This window comes from Phycodurus eques, chromosome 5 (assembly GCF_024500275.1).
Source record: "Phycodurus eques isolate BA_2022a chromosome 5, UOR_Pequ_1.1, whole genome shotgun sequence".
In the NCBI taxonomy this organism is placed as follows: Eukaryota; Metazoa; Chordata; class Actinopteri; order Syngnathiformes; family Syngnathidae; genus Phycodurus; species Phycodurus eques.
In genome coordinates this window covers 19,246,997-19,272,762 of record NC_084529.1, presented here as the reverse complement: position 1 = coordinate 19,272,762, position 25,766 = coordinate 19,246,997, and the positions used below count along the sequence as shown (strand labels likewise).

The window sequence follows — 25,766 nt, the reverse complement described above, 5'->3', positions numbered from 1 at the left end:
TTGTGGGTAGTGAAAGCCAAGCTAACGGCGGCCGATGCCAGTTACGTAGCGCTGTCACACTATTTGACAAGTACAGTCGATGAATGAGCACACATTTTCAAGAGTATCATTTTAGCACGTTTAATGTCCGTGGCGTTTGAGGAAAGCGGACCTATGTCGGCGTCGTCGCTGCTCTCCTGCGCACCGGCGCTCCAAGCGAACGAGACGGGGGCTCCCGTGTGGATGGACCGCGGCGTTTCCGTGCTCTTCTCCAGGGGAGGCAAATAAAAAAAAAATTTTTTTTTTAAAGTTGCGGCGGATTATCAACCAGCCAGCCAGGGAGGGAGTGGATGGGTGGCGGCGGTGACGACGACGACGTCCGCGCTGCCGTGCTCCCCGTCGCCTGACTCTTATTATTATTATTATTATTATTATTATATATATATATATTTTTTTTTTTATTTTATTTATTTTTTTTTTAACCCCCCTCTTCCGTCCGTCGAACACTCCTTGGGCTCAAAGATGTCGACCAGCAGTCCCGAGGCGGTGAAGAAACTGCTGGAGAACATGCAAACCGACCTGCGCTCACTCTCCATGGAGTGCAAGAAGAAATTTCCCCCAGTCAAAGAGGTCAGTCTGCGAGCTAGTTTAGCATAGCATAAGCCACTATTACCCACCACCCCACATCGTAACCACCACCACCATCACCTGCAGGACGGGTTCGTGAAAAAGTTCCTTACCGGTCCTTAACGAATAAGCTGCTTGTTGACACAAGTGGGCCCCCATGCCACGTCACTCGGCGGACATAACATTAGGTCAGGGCTTCTCAAACTTTTGGGCTTATATACATACTGTTCATTTTCCATGCAGGTCAAGTTGGAGCTGAGCCAAGAATATCCTCATGATAATTGTCCATGTCACATTATAAACGAGAGCTCGTTTCAGTTTGTAATAATAGCTTGTCTGACATTAATAATTGGATGATTAATTCATTCACTGCCAGTCGTTTTCAAAGAAATTACCCATGTTGCCAGCCGTTAAGACCCACAGAATATTGTTTTCTGACAATATAAGCACCAAACCTAGAGTAGTTTCTTTCACCAGAAAAAAAAAGTATGTTTCTAGCTTTTTCCATTCTTTAGTAATCAGCAATAGAGCACCGGTTTCAGATGAAAAAGCGGAGAAAACAAGCTTTTTATAAAAAGAAACGTCAAGCAGAACAGGGATTTTGACTATAATACATTTTTGCTTTTGTGACACAAAAATAAGATGGAGAAAGGGCTTTTGACGGCATCATAATTTACAGATATACAACTAAGAAATTTTCCGTGAGTGACGCTGACTCACTGCACGGGTCGATTTGAGCGTCAGTGACCTTTTTATACGCCGTTCCTAATTCACTCCATGAGCTGCATACTCTTGTTCCTACCATACAAATACTCCGTTCGAGTGTGGGTCTCAATATCATCCGCATGGCGTGCCCCATCTCAAATTGTAAAATATTTTCATAATCCTCACGCTTAAAATGTTAACTACACACACGGGCTTGCTTGTACTTGCCAGGAGCTTGACAACACTTGGCAAGCCATTTCCTGCGTAAGAAGTACCCTTCTCGTGGAATAATATGCCAGTGTGCTCCCGTGGGTTGTTTCTGGTTGAAACCTTGCTTTTGCTACGCAGTATGGCATTATTTGTATCCTCTTCATTATCGAACGGTTGTCGAATGAACGCCTGTTGTCCACCACTTTCCAAAACCTGATGGAGAACGCCCACGCGTCGTCATTTCCGACTGGGCGGTCCAGCATTGATGTGCACAATTGGTCGAAAATGTTGCCATACCAGTGAAATAAATCAATATAGAGGTGTTTTCCTTAGCTTAAGCGTTTATCTCATCTAAACTAATTAAATACTACCAATCAAGCCATACTTGTAAATTGTGCCAGTATTCCTTTAAAGAGCAACAGGTAAATATTTGTGCTGGAACCCTGGCCAATTGTGGTGTGAAAACACACAGTTCTTGGGACTGTTTTAAGCTCCTTCTTGAAGACTGCTACCACTGTTCCATAAAAAAAAATACACATTTATGGTATGTGTAGTTTAAGATTCCTTGATTTAACGTGGTCAATTTTGACCCAGCACAGCCTTAGTATACCACACAGACCTTTTAACACCTGGGTAAATGAATAACATTTTAAAATATTTGAACATTACTGTCTTTTTTGTTACTTTAGAAAAAGTCATCAAATTTTACCGTTATATATCAAAGACTTTTTGTTTTTTGTTTACTACCTTTGTGTACATCGCTGGTTTGGAGTGTACCTTAAAGTGGTGTTGTCTAGTGGTGGTTGAATTGATACAAATATCGATATTAAAACATGGTACTGATATTGAAGGTGATACTGAGTCACTGATGGTACAGTTGTTCACTTGCCTGACCATCTTACAGGGTATTTGGATATTTTCTTCAGTTCCCATTTAGTGATGGAATCAAAATGAGTTTGAATGGTTGTCTGTTTCTACAAGCTCTGTGATTGACTGGCAACCAGTCCAGAGGCCATGGTGTACCCCGCCTCTCTCCCAGAGTCAGCTGTGGATAGGCTCTGGCTCACCTGCGACCATTATGAGGACAAGGTCTATAGAAAATGGATGAATGAATAATTTTATGAAAACTATACCTGAAGCAGGAATTAGTTTTAACTTTTTTTCAGGTGATAATATTGTGCAAAACAAAACAAAAACCAGGCATTACGATGTCCTGGTTCTACCAATGTCCGTCCGTCCATCCATGCACCGATCCCATTTTCTACACCGCTTCTCCTCGTTATGGTAATGAGGCATATGACAAATCATGGATAAAAACAGTGTTTTTAACTTGTTACTCCTCTATTGTTTCAGTTAAAAAAAATTACGACAATCACATCTGTTTAGCTGTAAAATTTGTTGAAATGCTTTTCCTTCTGTTCTGTTCTTGTGTGCGTGGTGTTGTTGCTATTGTTGTGTGAGTCACACTGCAGACAAACAAGCCTGTGTCTCCACAATGTCCCTCAACGAACAAACCCCCCCTTTTTTATCATTAGATTGCTGTCTGCTTGCTTGTATCACTCCACAAGGTTGCCTGGAAATTCATTTATAGTTACAGGGTCTCTGACCATCCTTAGTCAAGTCTGTTTCATACCTAATATATGTAATTTATGAAAAGTATTCGAAAATATATCTTCTCATATCTTAGCTTAAAAGTAAAAGATTGAAGCGGTCAAATTCAGGTGTTAAATTGGATCAAAGTGGCTGTAAAAAAGGTCTCAAATTTGGCTTACTGAGTTCCATAAGTAAAGTAGACAAAAGTAAGTAAAGTATGTCTAAATTAGAGCATATTAATTGATGAACTCATCGTTGAGCATTCCGTCGATTGTGCGGTATTGAGCAGTAAGAAATTAAGGCAAAATCGAGTGCACGACTTAGCTGCAACCAGCAGAGGTACTGTTAATTCTGGCTCAGCTAGTTTGCTCTCTAAAGTAGTACAACACAATGTTGAGATTCATCCATGGCAGCATTTGTATTGTCTTAACGCTGACTTTGAAACAGGGCTTCAGAAAAATCTGAATAAAATTATTGATTATGTTCCAGGATGATCATCCCAGGTATAAATCTAACTTGACAAGCTCAGTGCTAACACTTTCTAGAAAAGATTTCTGCTTTCATCCGTGGAACCATTCATACAGGTTCAGTGGGTGAGGGACTGGTCATTTCAGGACGTAGCTTATCATCAGACTGTGACCAAAATGGGATCTCCAGCATTGTGTTCAGGCCTGTATTCTTATTATCAAATTCAGTTTATTACGCGTACTGGTTCATAAGCTTCACCTATTACACATACTGTTAGTCGTATATCACATGCGCTTAAATTATTACAATTTAATGGTCAACAACCACGATAACCCACCTGCAACATTTGATGCAAATGCACTCTTAAGCTATTTAACATCATCCATATTAAGGGAAAGTATGTCTGTACTCGTATTCTGACTCGAAAAAATGCACCGATACTACACACTTATACCACTTTACCAGCCAGGCAGGTGGATTAGGCGCTATGTTAAGATGCGTAGATAAACTCTAAACATGGATGAGAACACTTTGCAAATTTTGTTTTGTGAAATAGATGATGAACTCTGCTGTGGCGGCGGTAATCTGGCACCCCATGTGTATATCTGCCACACTCTACGGTATTCTTTGACTCTTATTTCTGCTTTGTTTCTTACTTCTGCATCATCTCTTCTTATTTCTTTTTCGTCTCTAATATATTGTATTTGCTCCTTTTCCATAGTGCCCCCTAGTGTTCAGACTAAGATGCTACATAATTGAAATGCCTTGTGTTACAGGCTATGTTCAAGTGAAATGTGTGGCAAGTCTGTTAGGAAAAACTACCATTTGCATGTTAAGAAGTCACTCACAAAATTTAGGAATCATAAGTGTTATATTTGAGTGAAATTTAGATTCAAGAAAAGTTAGCGTTTTTAAACAATCCATCCATTTTCTGAACCGCTTCTCCTCACTAGGGTCGCGGGCGTGCTGGAGCCTATCCCAGCTGTCATCGGGCAGGAGGCGGGGTACACCCTGAACTGGTTGCCAGCCAATCGCAGGGCACATACAAACAAACAACCAGTCGCACTCACAGTCACACCTACGGGCAATTTAGAGTCTCCAATTAATGCATGGTTTTGGGATGTGGGAGGAAACCGGAGTGCCCGGAGAAAACCCACGCAGGCACGGGCAGAACATGCAAACTCCACACAGGCGGGACCAGGGATTGAACCCGGGTCATCAGAACTGTGAGGCTGACGCTCTAACCAATCGTCCACTGTGCTGCCTTTTTAAACAATATCTGATAAAAAATTAAAGACATTTAAAACAAATTATAAGATGAAATTTTAAGTATTGGTACTCAGTATCGGCGAGTACTTATTTGCGAGCGCAATGAAGTCCATTTCAGTTAGTGAAACTGTGCCTCTTGTCATTTTTTTGCCACGTCTTACATTTGACTTGTAAGTTACTTTTTAGTGTTATGTTCTACATGGCAGAGGATAGGCACGGCGATCACGTTCATGCATATGCAAACAATTTCAATGTTGTTAGCAGTGTCCCATGAAGTTACACTTGCATTGCATCATGCTGACATTGTGTCGATTATTTTGCCCCGTTCATAGCTAAACAGAAATATTAGAAATGTCCTTTAATATCATCCACTGGTCCAATGGGTAAAAATAAATAAGGCTTGTCGTAGTTCCAGGAATTTGCTGAATTTAGAGACCTGCATCAGTGTCTGCGTGGAGCTTCCCCGGTGTTGCTTGTCAAATAAATGAGCAGATTGGAATTACTTCTGCTTTTTTATTATTCCCCCAAAGCACTCTTGTTGTTATAAATAACCAGATGACACTTTCAACAGCTTTGTAGCTATTTTAACCTTACATGGAAACTCTTCTATGACATTCGCAGCAAGGCAAAAAGCGGTTAAAAGGCGACTGCCAAGGTTGTCAACATGGTTACTTTGTGAAACTGCAAGGAAAGCTTAAAGCAGCACTTTCTGAGGAAGTAGTGACCATTAGGATCCAGAAGTTTTCCACCAGCCTAATGTGAAATGGAAAAAGCACTTCTCCTTTTGAGAGATATTCATTGAAAGGAGACATGCCATTTCTTTCTCTTTTTTTTTCTTTTTTTTAAAAAAAAAACAGTTGTCAGGTTTCTTAACAAAAAGTCTGTCAACATTCTTCCATCAAAATATGCAAAGAATAATTACCTTTAAGATTTACTTCAATTCATACCATAGTTCAAATCACTCAGTTTTGGGGCAGCAATTCTGTCTCATGCAAATAAATGCCAAGCACAACTTTGGTTACCATGACGACACGAGGAAAAAAAAAAATGCAATGAGCAGCAAGGTTTGCAACTTTTTGTGGTTTTATCTGAGACTTTTGGAGACTCCCCCCAGAGCGGGAGGTGTTCACCTCTCCCCATTCAGACTGTAAATGAATGGTGCTTGCGCAAAGGGCTTGCTCACTGACACATTTTCAGAAAAAGCCAGCTAACAAAATATTTACTGTGTTGTTTAATTTCACACTTGTTGGGTGGGCAGGCGCTTCAGAGACCCAACCCCGTTTCTGTACTGTACACAATTAAACCATACATTTTCCATTATATGTCCCCGTTAACATTATCTGTCCTCTTATTAGACTGACCCAAATCGTATTTCCTCGAACAGTGGCCTCGGCTCTAATAGATGCCACACCGCACATATAATTGCTTGGTGCTTTGTCGCCTTTGCAGTATCATATCAGAAAGGAAAGCGGTGGTATCGATTAGGAGACGCACAGAAGGAGCACATAACGGCACAATCTCAGCCAAAATCTATTAGTGCCGGCTCAAATTTATTTGCTGCAGCCCGCCACAGATAAATGTATATTGTATGTGGGAAACACTGTGCCTGGTACTCTCTGCGGAGGAGTAAACTGTCTGAGGAAATAACTCACCAAGGTACCCGTTGCCTCATGAAATAAGTGGTTTGTGGTCATTGCACAAAGAGAAGTGACTGTTTTGACTGCAAAATAATCTGTTTCTGTCACACAGAGATTTTCTGACTCTTACTTGTCTGTGACTGTGTGTCCTGTATAAGATAGTGAGACAGTTTCCTTTGTCACAATTTCATTCATGGCTCTAGTATTGTGATTACACCCACTTTATATACAGTGCACACACTGCTCCATCACACAATTAATTTGTTACTGAAGTCTCATGAGGTTTGCGAACATCACACATGTTTGTTTGAACTACCAGGTTTGTTGTTTGTTGTGTTTGTAGAGGCACGTCTGTCCCCTGACATTTGGGTTGAACTTCAAATTTTACCACAAAGAAAGTTTCACTCTAGCAGCCTCTGTTTCTCTCTGTAAGACATGTATTTTTATTGCACTTTAACTGAATTGCTTTCTTTCTCCTTTCTCCTTAGGCTGCCGAGTCTGGCATTGTGAAGATTAAGACAATTGCAGCCAGGAATACCGACATACTGCCTGGTGAGTGCGAAAAAGTGGCCAAGTGGATCTGCTTACTCTTGCTTGCAGGGCCTCTTATCTTTTGTAACCTCAAGTGGTGCACACACACCAATTTTTGACTTCTTAGCCGATTTCTAACTCGGTCATTGCCAGCTGTTTTCAAAGTTCCCCTTATTGCCAGCCGGTCTAGAGCATTTTGACTCATCTTTCTAGACCCACAGAATATTATAAGAACCGGACCTACCAGAAGAAGAAGTAGACTCTATTTTTTTTCACAAGGAAAGCTTTTTCCATTCTTTAGTACTCTACAGTAGAACATGGGTTGGTTTCACCAAAAAAACCACTTTCTGACCAAATAGTGGAGAAAATTAGTTTTTTTGTGAAAAGAAACATATTAAGCAGAACAGTGACTTTGATGTTAGGCTATGTTGCTTTTATGACAGCTCAAACTATAAAAGAACAAAAAGAATGCTGAGAAAGGGCTTTTGGTGGCAACATAAGAATTAATTTACAGATTCACAACTACGAAACGCGCCGAGAGTGACGCTGACTCACCGCATGGCTCGAGTTGAATCTCAATTTTTTACATTCATCATTCACTTCACGAACTGCGTCATCTTTTCCTCACGATTGCAACACAGACTTTTTGTTACCTACCACAACACATACTCTGTATATTGGGGTGCAACAGGTCACAAAATTCACAGTTCTGTTCGTATCTCAGTTTTGTGGTCACGGTTTTCACTTCAGTTCGGTACACGTTGACTCTTAGGAAAATCAATTTTGTGTTGTATATCCATCCATCCGTAGTTCGGTTACAATTGAAAGTATGTTCACTGCATTATTATTATTCATTGTTATTTTTGTTAGGGTATTATAATTGTATGTATCACGGTTGACTCATAAACGTCTTTGGCAGTGAATGACTTAAAATGTGAGAGACCCTACACTTGATGAGGAAAGAAATTATTATTAACATGCACCACACACACACCACAGTCAGGTTAATCTTTCAGACATATTGTGCGATCAAGCCTTTGCTGACTTTGATCACCAGGGAAAGAAAATGCTCAGATTTGACCCGATTGTCAGTATGCGTGTACCCTGCTTAAGCAGTGACGAAGACAACACAAGGCCCCGCTAGCTGGCAGCTTAGGTGGATACAAACGGGTCAAAGCCGATCTTGCACAGTGGAAGCAAATAGAGCAGAACACGTAAAGAGATTTTCTTTGTTGTGACATTTCAAGCACAAGGCTGTCCCGCTGACTGAAGATGCGAGGCGCTTTCAAAGTCGCAGCTACTTCTGGTGTCCCCCAAAAGCATGTTTAATCTAACAACAACTTGTAGTCCCTTGTGTGTCATAATGCAGTGAACACCTGCCTATGAGAGGTTCACCATTTGCAAATTCGCATGTTTTCTTTTTTTCTGTGGAACCTTCTCCTAGCTATTTGCTCAAAAACTCAACAATTTGTGTTTTTGTGCTTTTTATGAGATGCACCAAAACCCTGGCTAATAGGAAACTAGTACATTGGTGATAAGGATCTTCTGTAGTGCATTGACTTAGAGTTTAATTATTTCTGTGATCATGCTCGTAACTAAAAAGTCTTGTATCGCAAATAATTTTTCCCCATTAAATTTAATGGCAATGCCATTAATCCATTCCAGACCCCCCAAAAAATACTAACAAATATTTTTGCAATGTGTTTTTTAATAAGTAAATAGCACTCTACAGTATTGTACTTTTTAAAAACAGACAGTAACAAACATTTTAAATAGAATGTAAAAAAACTGTTTGTGGCGATTTCATGCTTTTGAAAATTGCGGCACATTGAAAATTGTGCCGCTCCTGCACGCCTAAGGCCACCAAAGGGAAGTATAATACAGATGTATATAATACAAGAAAAGTTCGAAACAGAATCAGTAAGCTGCAGTCATATTGTTTTATATTTTTTGCAGAGGATAAAGAACATATGGTTGATGTACTATATCGTCTGTTCATATGTGTTGCTGCACCATTTTTGATCAAATATCTCTTGAAGGGTTATAACTACCACAACATCGATGCCACTTTTATTAGCCCGTCTGTGGCATTTTCCCTTGTTTGTTAGGATTGAGCTAGTGAACTTTCGTGATTTGGGAATGGCAATAAACATCTTGAAGGAAGCATTTGGCCTCTTTTCGAAGAAATTTTTCACGGTCTCCTGTTCGTTGTGAAGTTTGCTGCCACCAATTAAGCGATTGTAGCTCAAATTTCTGCTCGCAACTCGAGACAAAAAAATCAGCCGAGCAATGGCTCATATCTCGAAAAACCCATAAATTGGGTCACTCGAAAGTTGAGGTAACACTGTATTTTGAAATGACATGTATTGAGAGATAAGTCTTGTATGTCTGGGAGGAGCTAAATTTAGTCTACACTGTTAGTGGAAGAAGTGTTCGCTGCATGTGCATGTACATGCGCACTCTGGGTGCCTTTTTTTTTTCTTAAAATCAAATAATCTGTAAGCCATTTATTTTCAAGGGTGATGTTTGTAAGATGAATTTGAAATGATATTGTAATGTTTAAAGATCATAGTTTGTGATGTATATATTGTTTAAACTAACAATATAGATATTAATCATCATCATTAATGCTCCCAAAATATGACTTTAATGTCATGTTTCCGTCTTCTGCAGCACTCAAGGAGAATAGCTCCGAAGTCGTGCAGCCTTTCCTGATGGGCTGCGGCACCAAAGAGCCCAAAATCACCCAACTGTGTCTGGCTGCCATCCAGAGGCTCATGTCCCACGAGGTGGTCTCTGAGGTGAGGACGCGGGGGGTGGGGAGGCCACCGTGTTAATGCAAATACATACAGCACACCGAGGCTAATGCCCAGGGTCATAAGGCTGGCCGAAGGACATTCTGTCTTGACTTATTCGTGTCATTCTGAGTCGCTGCAGGAAGCACAGAGACAAATAGGTAACCAAAGTGCGTATAAAATCCAGTTTCTAAATTATGATTTTATTTATTAAGGGATAAACAAATCCAAATCTATCTGGGCCTCTGTGAAAAAGTAATTAACGACCTAATGAAAAAAAATCAAAGCATGTGTGATGAGTATCATATCGCTGTGGAGGAATTCTGGCCCTCTCTTCTTCGAATAATTGTTTTAACGTAATTATATTTTGAGGGATTGAGGAGCATAAACTGCTCGTTTAAGATAATTTTTGGGGTGGAGCCGTCCAGAGGTGGATTTAGTGGTATGTTTCGGGTCGTCGAGCTTGAGCTTAGGGGCACGAATTGCTGGCTGAATGTTGGCCTGCAGAATTTTCTGTTAGACAGCAGAATTCATTATTCCGTTAATCACAGCAATTCATCCAGGTCCTGAAGCAGGAAAGCAGCACCAGACCATTACAATGCCACCATCATGTTTGACTGCTGGCATGATGTACTTTTTATCAAATGCTGTCATTTTTTTCCGCCAGAAATAAAAGTTAAACTTTTCAACTGTTGATTAGCAAATGTGAGTCGAAACTGGCAATTATTTTTTCATACAGGGCCAGATAGCTTTGGATAAAGTCATCATTGAGAAACTGCATTTTGTATTTACTTGGGTTGTCTTTGTGAGATATTCAAATTGGCGTGATGATCTCCAACATTTAAGTGTGATAAATGTGCAAAAAAATCAGAACTCAAGAAGGGGCCAAATACTTTGTGAACAGCGCCACTTGGCATTGTAGATCACACACAGACCACTTTGTCATCAACTGAACTACAAGGTTAAAAAGCACGCTGACGGCCTTCAAAAGGCAACAGCTGGCGACTCTTGAGGGAATGCATAAACAGCCTTGACAACCAGGAAAGCACAAAGTGTCAACATCACTTAAATTGGTATTGAAATGTCCTATTACTGATGTTTTTTTTTTACCCTGAAGCAAACAGCATCATCTGGTATATTTGTACGCATTATGAGCCATAAAGAAACACAAGCAAAACATTTGGCGGCGTTTGTTGTGGCAGGCGGCGGCGGGCAACATCATCAACATGCTGTGGCAGCTGATGGAAAACGGTTTGGAGGAGCTGAAGCTTCTACAGACAGTGCTGGTGCTGCTCACTACGAACACAGTGGTCCACGACGAAGCACTTTCCAAGGTAGAAACGTACTCCAGTCCAGTCACGCACAAAATGTTCATATATAGAGGAACCTCAAAGGTCGAACACAATGGTGTTTTTGTTCATATTTTCAAACGATGTCCCATAGGAAATAGAGAATATAAGAATATAAATATTAGGGCTGCAATGATTAATCAATATCTTGAATAATTCTGTTCCAAAAAAAAGGTAGAAGCAAAATCTCTGCCTCTAAGACCAGTTTTTCCCACAGACTAATGTTACTGCAAGCGCACACACCACTCTGTAGAAATAAGTTGGCACAATAGAAAACAATCAGCACATTCATACCCGAGCTGCCGATGGTGGCAACACACATTGTCACTCGAGCCAGTTCACAGCCGTCAGCTCTACACTCTCAATCCATAACGCCCACGTCACTCACCACGCCACATCTTTTAAAGCCATACACACTCAAAGTCAAAGATACTATAGTGAAATGTGAGGCTGCACGTTATTGTGTTTAATATTGCAAAATCTATTATTATACAATTACTTAATTATTAGCATATTCTGTACAATACTCGATTCTAAAAATATTCAGTAGCAGCAGCCCTAGTAAATAGAAATAATCTCTTTTTGAGTCAAACTGTCGCCATCATAAAACCATTACTTACTGTACAGTGTAGGAGAGGGCAAATAATTTCAAATTTGCTATTCGTATTATATCACTTTTATTGTTATTTACAATAAAAAAAATTGAATTTTAATTTTTTTTAATTTTATGATTTACAGTAAATACATTCCCCATTTATTAAATTCAATAAATAATTGAAAAATAGTATATACATTTTAATTCTTATTTACGATAAACCAATTACCAATTTTTAAAAATGAGATTAATGAATAAATGCATTTGAATTAACAATTTTACGGAAAGAAACTTCTGAATGAAGGTATTACAAGACTCTTGTTAATGTCAATGCTTTATTGGCTGTATTAAGAAAAGCAGCAGCGCTGCATGTAGCTGGCTGGTTTAGTATTACTTGGCTGAAGTATTGCATTATTTGCTGAAGTCTCGCACAATACAACAATTTAAAGCACAATGGACTTCTGAGGTCACACTGATCAAAGTCTGAGCTCTATTCAGTGTGCTGTGGAAGCACTTGAGAGGACCAAATGCAGTTCCTCTTCACACGAGCGTCACATTAAATCAATATTTGCATACTGCTTTTTCCATTATTGTGTGTGTGCTCGTCCAGGCCATTGTGCTGTGTTTCCGTCTCCACTTCACCAAGGACAACATCACCAACAACACGGCGGCTGCCACCGTCCGGCAGGTAGTCACCGTGGTCTTCGAGCGGATGGTGTCTGAGGATGAGCGTTTCAAAGGTCACCACTCGAGGGCCGGGGAATTGTAATGGGGTTGTTTCTTATGATGCTGGTGGAATGCTTAATGCAAGATTCGTTTAACCTACAACAAATTTAAGCAAGATATTTATGACTCATTTGCTGAGTTTGCTATTTATGTCCCAGGTATTGTGGAGCAGCCTCCTCCTGTCCAGGGCAATACCAACAGGCGGTCTGTCACCACTTTGAGGCCCAGTGCAAAAGATGCATATATGCTCTTCCAGGTACGTCCACATGGGGGCGGTAGCCTCCTTCACAGCTGATACACTCTTGTCATCCCTCTTGATTGGTCTTTATCTCATATTTTGTGTACATTTTATGTTTTTATGTATTTGTACAGTGAAACAGCAAGTTCCCACAGTGAATGCTTTAATTGATACAAAGAAGAGAAAAAAAAGTACAGTGGTACCTTAACTTGCAAGTTTAACCTGTTCTGTGGCCATGCTCGTAACTCAAATCACTCATACATATCTCAAATGAAGTTTCCTCATTGAAATGAATTAAAATGCCATTAACCCATTCTAGCCCCCCAAAAAGCAACACATTTTATTTTATTTTATATATGTTATGATATATGGCGGCACAGTGGACTAGGGTAGATCGTCTGCCTCACGGTTCTGAGGACCGGGGTTCAGTCCCCGGCAACGCCTGTGTGGAGTTTGCCTGTTCTCCCCGTGCGTGCGTAGGTTTTCTCCGGGCACTCCGGTTTCCTCCTACTTCCCAAAAACATGCATGGTAGGTTAATTGAAGACTCTAAAATTGCTCGTAGGTGTGAATGTGAGTGCGAATGGTTGTTCGTTTATATGTGCCCTGCGATTGGCTGGCAACCAGTTCAGGATGTACCCCGCCTCCTGCCCGATGATAGCGCAGTTAAGCTCCAGTGCTCCCGCGACCCTTGTGAGGATAAGCGGCTCAGATGATGGATGTTATGATATTTTTTTTTTTAAATAGGAAAAATAGCACTACAATATTATACTGTATAAAAACATAAATCAATAATGGCTATAAAACTCAAATATCCATTTTAACTGGGAGGGCTGACATTGAATGACTAATAGAACGTGTACAATTAAACAGCAAGATTTTATGCTTTAATTGAGTGATTCTCAACCAGTGTGTCGGGGCACATCAGTGTGCCGTGGGAAATTATAACATTTTACATAATAGCTCTAAAAATTATTTATTTACAAGAAATAATGTATCTTTGCTCATCTATACATACAAATACATGCAGAATAATCAACATATAGTGCTGTGAAAAGTATTGACCTTCTCAAATTCTCATTATTTCGCATAGTTTTCCCACTTTAATGTTTAGGATCATCAAACAAATGGAAGTACTGTATCAGACAAAGGGCTTTTATGTTTTGCTGTACCCCGTTTGTGTTAAAAAATTCAGTTGTTTAAGGGTTTATAACTACCTTGATATTGATGCTTGTTTTGTTAGCTTGTCATTGTTGTTTTGCATTATGTGTTAGCATTAAGCTACCGGGGATTTGTAAGACAACGTTGTGTGGTTTGGTTCAATACATATTAGTAATCCTTGTTTTAGATATAGTTTGACAATAGACTTCAACTGCCAGTGGCAATAAACAGGTCAAAGCCTCTTTTTTTTTTTTTTTTTTTTTTTTTTAAATTTTTTTTTATCTGCTTCTTCTCAGCACTTTTGTTTCTTAGGATCCATCGTTATTTTAAAAAAAAATATATATATATATATATTTATATCACTCTTGAGTCAATTTTCTTTCATGCATGCATGCACACGAAATTTGTTCTCTGGATTTAACCCATCACAGTGAACATATAGACATGTTAGTGGAACACACTAGAGCAGGGGGCAGCTGAAGCGCTTGGGGAGCATTTCGGGGTATCAGTGTCTTGCTCAAGGACACCACAGCCGTGAGCCCGGGGGATGTTGGCGGATGGTCCAGTCGGGGTCTTGAACCTAGGTCCCCCACGGTGGCAGGCGATGACAAAAAAAAAAAAAAAACGGCCAAGCGACAGCTTGTAACTCAAAACACTGACTTGTAAGTCTGGGTACCACTGAATCTGGTTTGTTCCTCATACAGGGTGCTCTCTCCCACTGACAAAGCATATTGTCCCCACAGAGCTCGCTGATGGCACCCTCATTGTTTGCTTGTCATTGCTCATTCTGTAGGACCTGTGCCAGCTGGTGAATGCCGACGCCCCCTACTGGCTGGTGGGGATGACGGAGATGACACGGACGTTTGGCCTGGAGCTGTTGGAGTCTGTCCTCAATGATTTCCCCGGCGTATTCCTACAGGTGATAAATAAAGAGAATGCGCTTGTGTTTACTTTATTTTGTTGCCGTTTGTTCAATAAAGCGATTGAAAGTGCGCCTGCGGGTGTGTCTATCCTAACCACCCAGGGGACCTGTGGAGTGATTACAATTCATTCCAACCAGCAGTGGTAGGCTGTATTAAATTAGCTAACAATGTTTACTTTATGGAAGACGTGTAGTTGTGTAACTTAAGCCAGCATTACTTTGCAATCATCACATTGCACTTTAGCTACTTTTATCGAGTGTGAAATGATCCCAAACTTGGGATAGTCTGCCTTTTACTCAGTCTTTCCTCCTGGCTCGCACATATTACTACGTGACTCTGCAGTTACAGTCCGTGTGGGGAAAAAATATTCACCGCAAAATCCTGTGATATAGCAAATAATCCATGCTATAATTACAATTAAAAAATGTGGGATGCAGTAAAGAGAAAGGTAAAGTGAATCGTGATATATCGAGGGACGTGAAACCCGTTTTGTTTTGATCTACATTTGGGCCTACTACACTACTGTATTTTAATGTCACTCATGATGGTGGTACTTGGAGACCTAAGAATTTCTTTAGGTGGTAATTGGTGGAAAACGTTTGAAAAACCCTGGTATACACTACTCTATGTGCCTTACTTACCTTTTTGATTTTGTAATATCAATTCTATCAATTCAATTCTTTCATATCAATCTATTATCTATTCCCTGTTTTTCTTGCCACACAGCACCAGGAGTTCAGTTTCTTGTTGAAGGAGCGTGTGTGTCCGCTCGTCATTAAGCTCTTCTCCCCTAATATCAAGTTCCGCCAGGGGAGCAGTAGCGCCGCCTCACCGGCCCCCGTGGAGAAGCCCTACTTCCCCATCTGTATGCGACTGCTGCGCGTGGTCTCGGTGCTCATCAAGCACTTCTACAGCCTGCTGGTACGTGCGTGCCAGACCTGCTCTCTAAGGATGCGGTTCTGTATCAGACGTTTTCTTAAGTGTGAAGCAGATGCACATGAAATAATTAGATTGGATTAGTTCTTATCAGGGTTTTTCAACAAGATAATCTAATATTGCTAATCTAGGTTTATTTTTCTTTACTTCTGTCTTGAATTGATTTGTTTTTCTCCAGGTAACAGAGTGTGAGATATTCTTGTCTCTGCTTGTGAAGTTTTTGGATGGAGAAAAGCCTCAGTGGCTAAGAGCCGTGGCCGTAGAGTCGGTACACAGGCTGTGTGTACACCCACATTTATTACGGTAAGCAGCGGGTTTTGCTTTCACTTTCCAGTCATTGCTCATTGTGAATGATTTTTGACTTAACAAATGTTGATCTTTAAAAATGCTGAAGTTGTATATGACTCTACAGCTCAACTTTGAGTTAGTAGGTTTATGGTAATCAGATTTTGTACTGACGAGTCGTCCTTCAGTTATGATATACATTGACGTTTAGAGCTTGACGTTGAGGAGTCGCAAACAGTTTTATAATGTAATGGAGCAAATGCTTCATTATTACAACTCGACTTTCATCACATTCGACTTAAAACAGTCTATAAAGTCATGCAACCCCTAATGACAATACAGTGTATCAGAAAGGATGAGTCATTTAGCGTTAGTTCTTTAAACTCCTTTTCAGATTTTTTTTTATTCTTGCTTTTTTTTTCTTTTTTCTTGTTCCAGTTCATTCTGCCAATCGTATGACATGAAGCAGCACTCCACCAAGGTGTTCAGAGACATCGTCAATGCCCTGGGCTCCTTTATCCAGTCCCTCTTCATCGTTCCTAATGTGGGCAATGCTTCAGCTGTCAACGCACCAGCTGGTACATTTTTTTATTCTTTTGAGAACTTTACAAATGACTGATACTGTACCCTCATGGATATCAGGTTGCATAAAAAATATCATTACTCTTCATTAAGTTAGGGCTGAGCAATATGGCCTCAAAATAAAATCTCTTTTTTTTTTCCCCCCACAAAACTACAATTTCCCATTTTCATAAATTTTTTCCCACAGAAAAGGTTAATGACAATAAAATCGAGTAGCTTAACATTAAGTCTGCAAACCTTCCCCCCCGTTAACTAAACTTCTGCTCAGGTGGCTCGGCTTCAGGGCCCCAGGGCACGGCTCAGAGCGGTGCAGGCCCAGGAGGCATCAGTGGAACCCTGATTACCCAGGCTGCTTTTGAATACAGAGGCATCTGGATCCCCCTGATGACGGTCAGCGCCCAGGGCAGTGCCAAGGCCACCTAGTAAGGCCCGAATGCCACTGTGTTTTTTATGAACACATATAACATGGGCTATACAAATATTTCATTTTCACCTATGTGCTAGCCTGGAAATGCTGGACAAAGTGGAGCCGCCATCCATCCCTGAGGGTTATGCCATGTCAGTGGCCTTCAGCGCCCTGCTGGACCTGGTCCGAGGCATCACCACCATGATTGAAAAGGAGCTGGCCGCGGAGGAGGAGGCGGCCGCTGAGTCCAGAGAGGCTCAGCCTGACCTCAAGTGGGAGCCGCCACCTGGTGAGATGATATTTGGCTCTTGTTTAAATTCTGTTGTAGTGTTTTCAAGCTTGGTGTCCGTTGTTTGTAATATTTTGATGTCAAGTTGGATTTTGGTGTAAAGGGTAGCCAGGATCAGTGATGCGGGTAAGGCGTTACTGTATAACTAAAAAAATCCACCATTTTGAGTAACGAGCAAAGTAACACGTTACTTTTCCCGGGAAAGTAATTAGACAACAGTTACCTCTTCAATCCAACAATAGTTACTTTTGCATCATCAATGTCTCTCACCAAACAGTAATTTGTAGCTGGTGATTCAAACAAATTGACAGAGACCACCATTTTTTTCCAACAAATAGAAGAAAGCGATTGGGAGGTGATTGTTGATTCTACAATGCACAGTGATGGTGCAGTACCATAAAAGTGCAAAGAAATGCATGATTTCACTGTCGCCACACTATTTTTTTTTATTTTCCTTAGTAAAAAGTGTATTTGATTGTTACTTCTTATTTACACATTAAGAATACAGTTTTACTGGCGTGTTAAACGCGCAATGGATTATGGTTTAATTATTCATACTGAGTGCGCAATCATCAATTGGTCACGGAGGGTAAGGACCGACTCACTGAAGGACTTAAAATACTTATCTTAAATAATATGTACAATGAAAAGTGAGAACTCTCAAAATCCTCTGTGACTTGGTTGAACGCGCTGCACGGCTGACATCATGAAGTAAGAAACAAAGTTGTCTCGCTCTTCGCATCAAAATTACTGTGGTGGGAGCAATGGTATGTGTGTTTGTGTGTGTGTCACTCACTTTCACGTTGACGTACACGGATGCACAAAGGCATGCACACGCACTCAGTTGCTTTCATGGACCACAATCGGCAGTGTACTGAGAATGGTGTGCTAGTTTACGTTTAGGAACCTATTGTATTGTGCTGGCATGTCAAGTTTGCACTAAGTTGCTGATTTAATGTGACTTCAACTACACTAATATTTAAGTTGTTGCTTCATGTTGATAACATCATTCTGTAACTTGTGGGGCGTACATTACCAAGTAATGGGTATGGTTAAGCTAATTTCTTTTTTTTTGTACTGTGGATAAGTGATATTCTTGCCCCTTGGCAGCTGCTGAAAGTAACGAAAAAGTTACTTTTTTCTTAGTTAGTTTTGAAGTCAAGTAATCATTAAAGTAACTAAGTAACATTCTTGAGGTAACTGGCAGCACTGGTCATGATGGTATTCTGCCAAACGAAAACCTTGTGTGTCTCAGGAACTCATTTGGTGTGGGAGGAGATGGTCAGTGCCTGCTGGTGTGGTCTGCTCGCCGCCTTGTCACTGTTGCTTGACGCCAGGTAAGGAAACTATAGTGGTATCTCAAAGTTCAATCACAGTCAATGCAACAAGGGAACAATGAAATCGTAATCTGTCTACTAAGCATTGTGGTAAATGGCAAGGAAAATTGTATAGGGGTGTCCCGGTCCGATCCTAGATTTGGATAATGGTCTGATATCAGCACAAAAACTAGTTTCGGGTTATATCGGAATGGACCTATAATGTCCGATATAAGCAGTCCAATACAACCATTCCTTTCCAGAATTTGCTCCAGCAAAGATCACAACAGTAGCATGTGTGGCTGGATTAGCCCGTGACAGTTACAGATATTTTGACCAAAATTCTTCGCCGACGACGCCAAAAATAGTCAATGTCCACAGCAAAATAACATATGATTGCCAGCACTTCCTAGAGCAGGGGTGTCAAACTCATTTTTATCCCGGGCCACATCGTAGTTATGATTTCCCTCAGAGGGCCATTATGACTATGAAGCCATATAAATGAATTATCACCTCATATAATTGCATACGCACAACAAATTGATGGAAAACTAGTTTTTTAATCATAAGCCTTTAAAAACATGTTTTTCCAACTTGTATTAAAAACATGTTAAAAGGGGGATTGGCAAGAAAATATGCTTGCGATTTCTAAATATTATTACAAGTGAAGATTATTTGCAATTTTTATATTTTCGCAAGAAACAATAAGTCGACGGACATGATTTGCTTTCGAGGGTCACATAGAATGATGTGGCGGGCCGGATCTGGCCCCCAGGCCACCAGTGCGACACCTGTGCACTAGAGTCACGATCATCCAGTGACTATCTTAGCGTACCCCAGCGTTTACAAGCCTCGGAGACCTTAAACTGGAAAGAGCCAGCGGCCTATGGATCCGCAAATGCGCTTAGCAACGTAAGATGACAGAGGAGCAAGCGGAGGTGAAGCTAAATAGCAAAGCCCCAACAGAACGCCACTCCCTTCAATTTTTGCAGATTATGCTGTACAAGACTGCATTTCTCAAACAACAATCAAAACAACCAGTTCCTCCTCTATTTGTGTCCGACAACAGCATGGGTTTGTCACTTCCTCATTGACTATCGTTCCGTTTCAGCTTTTAATGCACTCAGACCTCTTACTCCAGACAAACTGTGCTCCCAAACCTCATCGAGACACCTTTATAAAACAGGCCCATGAGACACTTTACTGGAATCTGCAGTGAATATGCTTCTGCAGGCAGAGCAGGGGAGCTTCTATGCCAGGATTTTTTTTTTTCCTCTCATAGACAATGTTCTTTGCACTTGAATAACATCCAAATACCTCAACTCCGTTGAACTCTCTTAATGCGGGTGTAGCAAATGCAAGCCAGAGGGAACTGATAGCATCGTATTCTCATTCAAATCAAATCTGATTTCCAACATTTGTAATGCAAAGGTTCATGCCCATTTCAAGACTCACATGAACTTGATACAATAACTCCACGTTACCAATAATTGCCTTTGTGTCCAGACTTTAAGAAATATAATAATATATAATATAATATAATATAATATAATATAATATAATATAGGCGGCACGGTGGACGACTGGTTAGAGCGTCAGCCTCACAGTTCTGAGGACCCGGGTTCAATCCCTGGCCCCGCCTGTGTGGAGTTTGCATGTTCTCCCCTTGCCTGTGTGGGTTTTCTCCGGGCACTCCGGTTTCCTCCCACATTCCAAAAACATGCATTAATTGGAGAATCTAAATTGCCCGTAGGTGTGAATGTGAGTGCGGATGGTTGTTTGTTTGTATGTGCCCTGCGATTGGCTGGCAACCAGTTCAGGGTGTACCCAGCCTCCTGCCCGATGACAGCTGGGATAGGCTCCAGCACGCCCGCGACCCTAGTGAGGAGAAGCGGCTCAGAAAATGGATGGATGGATATATTTAAAAAGTTGGTGGGACAGTGTGAAAAGTGTGAGTGTCTTCCACAGGTGCAATTCCCTTGGAACCCACTACTACTACAAATGATAAAAATTATTTGGCTTTATATAGAGCTCTTCTTGATTTAAAAAAATATATATATATATAACTAAAATTATAACAACATTTATATTACTAAAGCCTCGATGAAAAAGATCATTTATTTTCAGAAGAGTGTGAATCGTCTTTGTCAGCTTACTACGTATTGTTCCTGCTTTGGTTTTGAACCTGAAGATGTGATTTTCCTGCTGCTCTAAAAAAACTCCTGAAGAACCATAAACTATTTGCATTATATACAAAATAAATCTAATGTATATCTGAAAACAATATATAATTGATTAGCATTTCCTAATCTACACTGCTGGATTGGATTTGTGTTTCTTAAAGTAATTGTGAAGAATCTCAAAGTGGCCCTTGCAGTCTTTGTTTTTTCCTGTACGCGGCCCATGGAGAAAAGTTTGGAGACCCATGTCAGACAAACATATTGACACACACCATTCAATAAATGATGAATCGATCAGAGGTTCTATTTGACCCCTAAAGCCACATTGACCAGCATACTTGGCATGTCCGTGTGTTTGCAGCACTGACGAGACAGCCACGGAGAACATCCTGAAGGCCGAACTGACCATGGCCTCTCTATGCGGCCGCCTAGGCCTAGTGACTCCACGCGACGCCTTCATTACGGCCATCTGCAAGGCTTCGCTACCGCCGCACTACGCCCTGACCGTTCTCAGCAGCAACGCTGCCAACCTGTCCAGCAAAGGTAGCGCCCCAGTAGTAAAAGCCTAAAATGCCGTAATTGTGCTGTTTCGTCATGCGAACAAGGACTTTTCTTGAAATGCTATTGTGGCTTGTCAACATTTTGTACATGTGAACGTAGCTCATGTTTGTTTAGGGTTACATAATTCTGGAAATGTTTTAAATTGGAAATGTTCCATTGGAATTAACGGGAATTTATGGTAATGAATGGGAATAAAACAGGAATTTACAAAACTGATGGTTGGATCTGGAAAGTGTACTCAAATATATTTTTGATAAATATCATAAAATGAAAAAAAAAAGAGTAATTAAGGTACTATAATGCCCTTGCATGTGGGAAAGGATAACTATAAATTTTGCATGGATTTCTGCTTATGACTAAACAAAATGTTTATTTTGCTCAATTTGTAGTTAATTCCTATAGATCTGTTTTAGATTTCCAATTTGGAATGTTTTCAAAATTCCCCATCTTCCCATGGAAATTTACTGGACATCTTCCACCCCTTTGCAGCTCCGTTTGATCTATTATGTGCTTCATTCTTGTGCCTGCAGTCATGTGTATTGATGTTAAATATATGGATTTTATTTATCCTCGTGGTTTGATGTGCATGGTGTTCAACTGAGCTTATCCTGTTAACTCTTGGCATTTTGCCTCTCCCAAGTGTCCGCCTCTTATTACAGTAATCCATAATGTTTTGCCGTGATTTATAATTAAGAACGTGCCTGAGGAGTGTTAAAACTTGCGCACGCAGCGTCTCTCAAAGAGGCCCCTTTAAACATTCACCATTTGCATATTAGCCTGTATATATAAAGACGGCTAATTGGTCTGTGCATGTTGAGTTGATAAAAAAAAGTGTTTGTTGCAAATCCTGGATATTTATTTATTTATTTACTCCCCCCCAATAGCCTACTCAATCCAGGGCCAGAGTGTGCAGATCATCAGCCCCTCCAGCGAGTCTCATCAGCAGGTGGTGGCTGTTGGGCAGCCACTCAGCGCCCAGCCCCAAGGAACTGTTGTGGTAGGAAGCTACAGTATCATGATTGTTGGTGGGAAACCAAGGATTTCAAAATCATTGCTATTAGGGATGCACCGTTACCGGTGCCGATTCTGTTCATCTGTACTTATTCTCAGACTTGGAAAAAAAAAACGCTCTGGTACTATGGCATCCATACTACTTTACCATCTTGACATATAGCTTCCGATCTGGTGGAGTAGGAGCCATGTCAGCTGTGTGGACTTGGTGTAAGGTAAACACAGCTGACAGCACTTTGTTAATCGACAAATTATGCTCTGCAAACCGTATTATGAACTCTGCTCAAGTGGCGACGGAGGCAGCCACCCCTCTGCTTCCGCACTGCTCGGCTCCAGCCCAGCCAGTCGTTCTCCTGTCACAAATTTGTGGCAGACGACACGTGACACGTCAAGTAACGAGGTATCACGTCAGTTATTCTGTCACACTTTTATTTTATAACTTGGGGTATTCTTAGGAAGCAGTATAATTTTTTTTAAAAATGTTTACTCGCTTTTTGTAGTTAACACATAGAGGTAACATGGTATCCGTATTCCTACTTGTATAGCCACTAAACTCAACATTCTTCTTTGGCTCTTATCTACTCTATGCACTTATACATGGTGCCTCCTAGTGTTCAGACTGAGATACCACATAACAGAAATGCCTTGTGTTAAAGGCTACCTTTAAGTGAAATGTGTGGCAAGATTGTAAAAAAAAAAAAAAACACGGTTTGGTAAAGTTTCAGTAACAACAAGTTGTTACTCAAAAAGTATTATTTGAGTGAAACTTATGCCATGTTCAAGGAAAGTTTTTTTTTTTTAACATTAATTGTGTGAATTCTGAAGGTATCGGTGCATCCATAATTGAAATCTGCATTCCCCTCACTTGATTGTGCCTCTGTTTCTACGTGATGGTCTATGTGAACTACGTGCTCTCAAATCTTACTGTGTGTCTCTGTCAAGCTAACGGCCAAGAACATTCAGTGCATGCGGACCCTCTTGAACCTGGCCCACTGCCATGGCGCCGTGCTGGGCTCCTCCTGGCAGCTGGTCCTGGCCACACTGCAGGTACAATCACCCACAGATTACGCATCCATGCTCAAAACAATGGGCACTCCTATTTTGATGACAATTTTAGGGTGTTTTCACACACAGTCCTTTTGTAAAAACAATCTTAAATCAAGTGAACAAAAATGTGAACAGGTGGACTCGGTCCTTTTTGCTTTCATGTTCCCAGTTCATTTTAAAATGGACCCAGATCTTTTCTGGTTCACTTCATGCCTGCTTGGACCTGAGTCAATACAATGTCAGCACCAATGCAAAGAGACTCTGGAGCGCATTGTGTTCACATTGCACTGGTTAAATAAATCTGTCCACACACAACTTTGCTTGAAAGGGGAATTAGTTTGTTTTGAGTGTTCACATGCAGTATACAGCACAAACGTTTTATTTATTTTATTATTTGTTTTATTTTTATACTTGTGAGCAGAATTTATAGTTACGAGCGCTAGATGGCGGCAGCAAACTCAACTCTCTTCACAACAAGCAGATGTATGGAAGATAGTGAACATTTCTTGAAAAAAGAGGCTTCATGCTGTGTTCATTGTTACTCTCAATTGGAGTTTACTGCCAAACTAAAAACATAAAGAGAATTACACTTTGTGTATTTAAAATAACCACATAACTTTGCCTTCGGAAAGTCCACTTGCTGAATGCTCACGCACAATGCAAAGTGCCATAGATGGGATAATGAGTAGTATCAATATTGCGTTGTTATAGCCCTTTAAGCAACAGATATTTGAACAGAAACTCTGCAGCAACACGTCAGCATATATTTTGGATCCTCTGAGAACAACAACTAATAGTACTACAGTTAAAGCTGTTCGTTAGTTTACTAATAAAGCAATGTACCTTATTGTCGTTTTAATCCCAGCACTTAGTGTGGATCCTGGGACTGAAGCCAAGTGTGGGGGGCGCCCTCAAACCTGGCAGAGCCGTGGAGGGACCAAGTACGGTACGTTTGCCTGCATTGTGCTGTATACGACCGCGATGGTGCACTTACTGACCTTAGATTTGTCTCCATCCCGAACAGGTGTTGACCACGGCTGTGATGACCGACTTGCCCGTCATATCGAACATTCTGTCCAGGCTTTTTGAGAGTTCCCAGTGAGGACTTGTTTTTCCCCCACCTATAACTTTATTTGTACCATTGCGCTATCACAATTAATGGGTCAAAGACCTGTCCTGATTTGGATGACATTTTTTTTTGTGTGCATCAAACTGTTTATGCTACACTGTATATAAGTACACATAGTAACTCCCCATTGTATGTGTTGTGTGGTTTAGGTACCTGGATGATGTTTCCCTTCATCACTTGATCAACGCTCTGTGTTCTCTCTCGCTGGAAGCCATGGAAATGGCCTACGGGACCAACAAAGTAAGCACTGTCTTTGTTTCTTCACCAGAGTGAAACTCGATTCATGTTTGACATACTTCTTTTTTGTGTGCAGTGGTACCTTGACATGCGAGTTTAATTTGTTCAATCACGTAGCTTGTAACTCAATTTACTGGTATATCAAATACAATTTCCCCATTGAAATGAATTGGAATGCCATTAATCTGCTCCGGCCCACAAAAAACACAACATTTTGTTAGTTTAATAAATAAAAATAGCACTGTATTGTTTCAAAATATATTAAAAGAGAATATAAAGAAATAAAATGGTTTTAGGAATTACTGTGATCTGTGCCTAGTAAGTGACTTAAGGAGTTGGAGTCCACATTTACATTTTCATCAGTGTTGTTTTATTTTCTGATTCAATCCAACAGCTATGTCAAAAATTCTGCCGTTAGGAAGATAGAATAGAGCAGAGTTTGGTTGTTGTGGTTGTAGTTGTGGTACAATGATGTAGAACTGCACTGCCTGAGTCTTGAGAGGTGTTCTTAACATTGTGGTTACCTTATTCAGCTACATGAGAGGAACGAAATATTTAAAACAGCTCTGTGCAGTTCTAGCGCCGTCTGTCTTTGTGACGTTATCTACAGAGCCAAGATAATGGACGTTCTCCGGCATCGTTTGATTTGTGCTCAACTGTCTCGTAGTGGTTCCATAGTGTCGGAAATTTCAAGAGTTCAAGATATTGTGTCACACACAGGAGCCCTCCCTGTTCGCTATTGCCAAGCTGCTGGAGACTGGTCTGGTGAACATGGATCGTATAGAGATTCTGTGGAGGCCTCTTACTGGACACTTACTGGAGGTAAAATCCAACACACTTGCCTACAAGCGCTAAAATTAATTGAGAATCTGATGTTTTGAACATTCACATCAAGGAGAGGAGTCTCCCCTAGTGATAAAGTCTTTGAAGGTTTTTATTCACATTTTCTTTCTTATCTCCCCCTCTCTTTTACATTTCCTGTC

The 25,766-nt window shown here is 40.6% G+C and overlaps 1 protein-coding gene across 7 annotated transcripts in view; it reads left to right on the top strand.

The window, feature by feature from the left end:
- Nucleotides 1–25,766, top strand: part of mon2 (MON2 homolog, regulator of endosome-to-Golgi trafficking) — a 45,360-nt gene continuing 19,594 nt past the window's right edge. For 6 of the 7 annotated variants that reach the window (XR_009768630.1, XM_061677954.1, XM_061677952.1 and 3 more), the window contains exons 1-20: nt 1–609; nt 6,977–7,040; nt 9,693–9,820; nt 11,017–11,148; nt 12,369–12,498; nt 12,643–12,740; nt 14,675–14,800; nt 15,531–15,725; nt 15,919–16,043; nt 16,464–16,603; nt 16,876–17,029; nt 17,112–17,302; nt 18,558–18,639; nt 21,160–21,341; nt 22,244–22,356; nt 23,313–23,417; nt 24,283–24,363; nt 24,442–24,515; nt 24,696–24,786; nt 25,504–25,605. Coding sequence is in view for 6 of the 7 variants with exons in the window: in XM_061677954.1 (XP_061533938.1) it covers nt 502–609; nt 6,977–7,040; nt 9,693–9,820; nt 11,017–11,148; nt 12,369–12,498; nt 12,643–12,740; nt 14,675–14,800; nt 15,531–15,725; nt 15,919–16,043; nt 16,464–16,603; nt 16,876–17,029; nt 17,112–17,302; nt 18,558–18,639; nt 21,160–21,341; nt 22,244–22,356; nt 23,313–23,417; nt 24,283–24,363; nt 24,442–24,515; nt 24,696–24,786; nt 25,504–25,605 (2,421 nt within the window). In the remaining variant the exon portion in view is untranslated. Of the gene's footprint in view, nt 610–4,789; nt 4,809–6,976; nt 7,041–9,692; nt 9,821–11,016; nt 11,149–12,368; nt 12,499–12,642; nt 12,741–14,674; nt 14,801–15,530; nt 15,726–15,918; nt 16,044–16,463; nt 16,604–16,875; nt 17,030–17,111; nt 17,303–18,557; nt 18,640–21,159; nt 21,342–22,243; nt 22,357–23,312; nt 23,418–24,282; nt 24,364–24,441; nt 24,516–24,695; nt 24,787–25,503; nt 25,606–25,766 lie in introns of those variants that run through there. The other variant, XM_061677955.1, reaches the window with a different exon arrangement.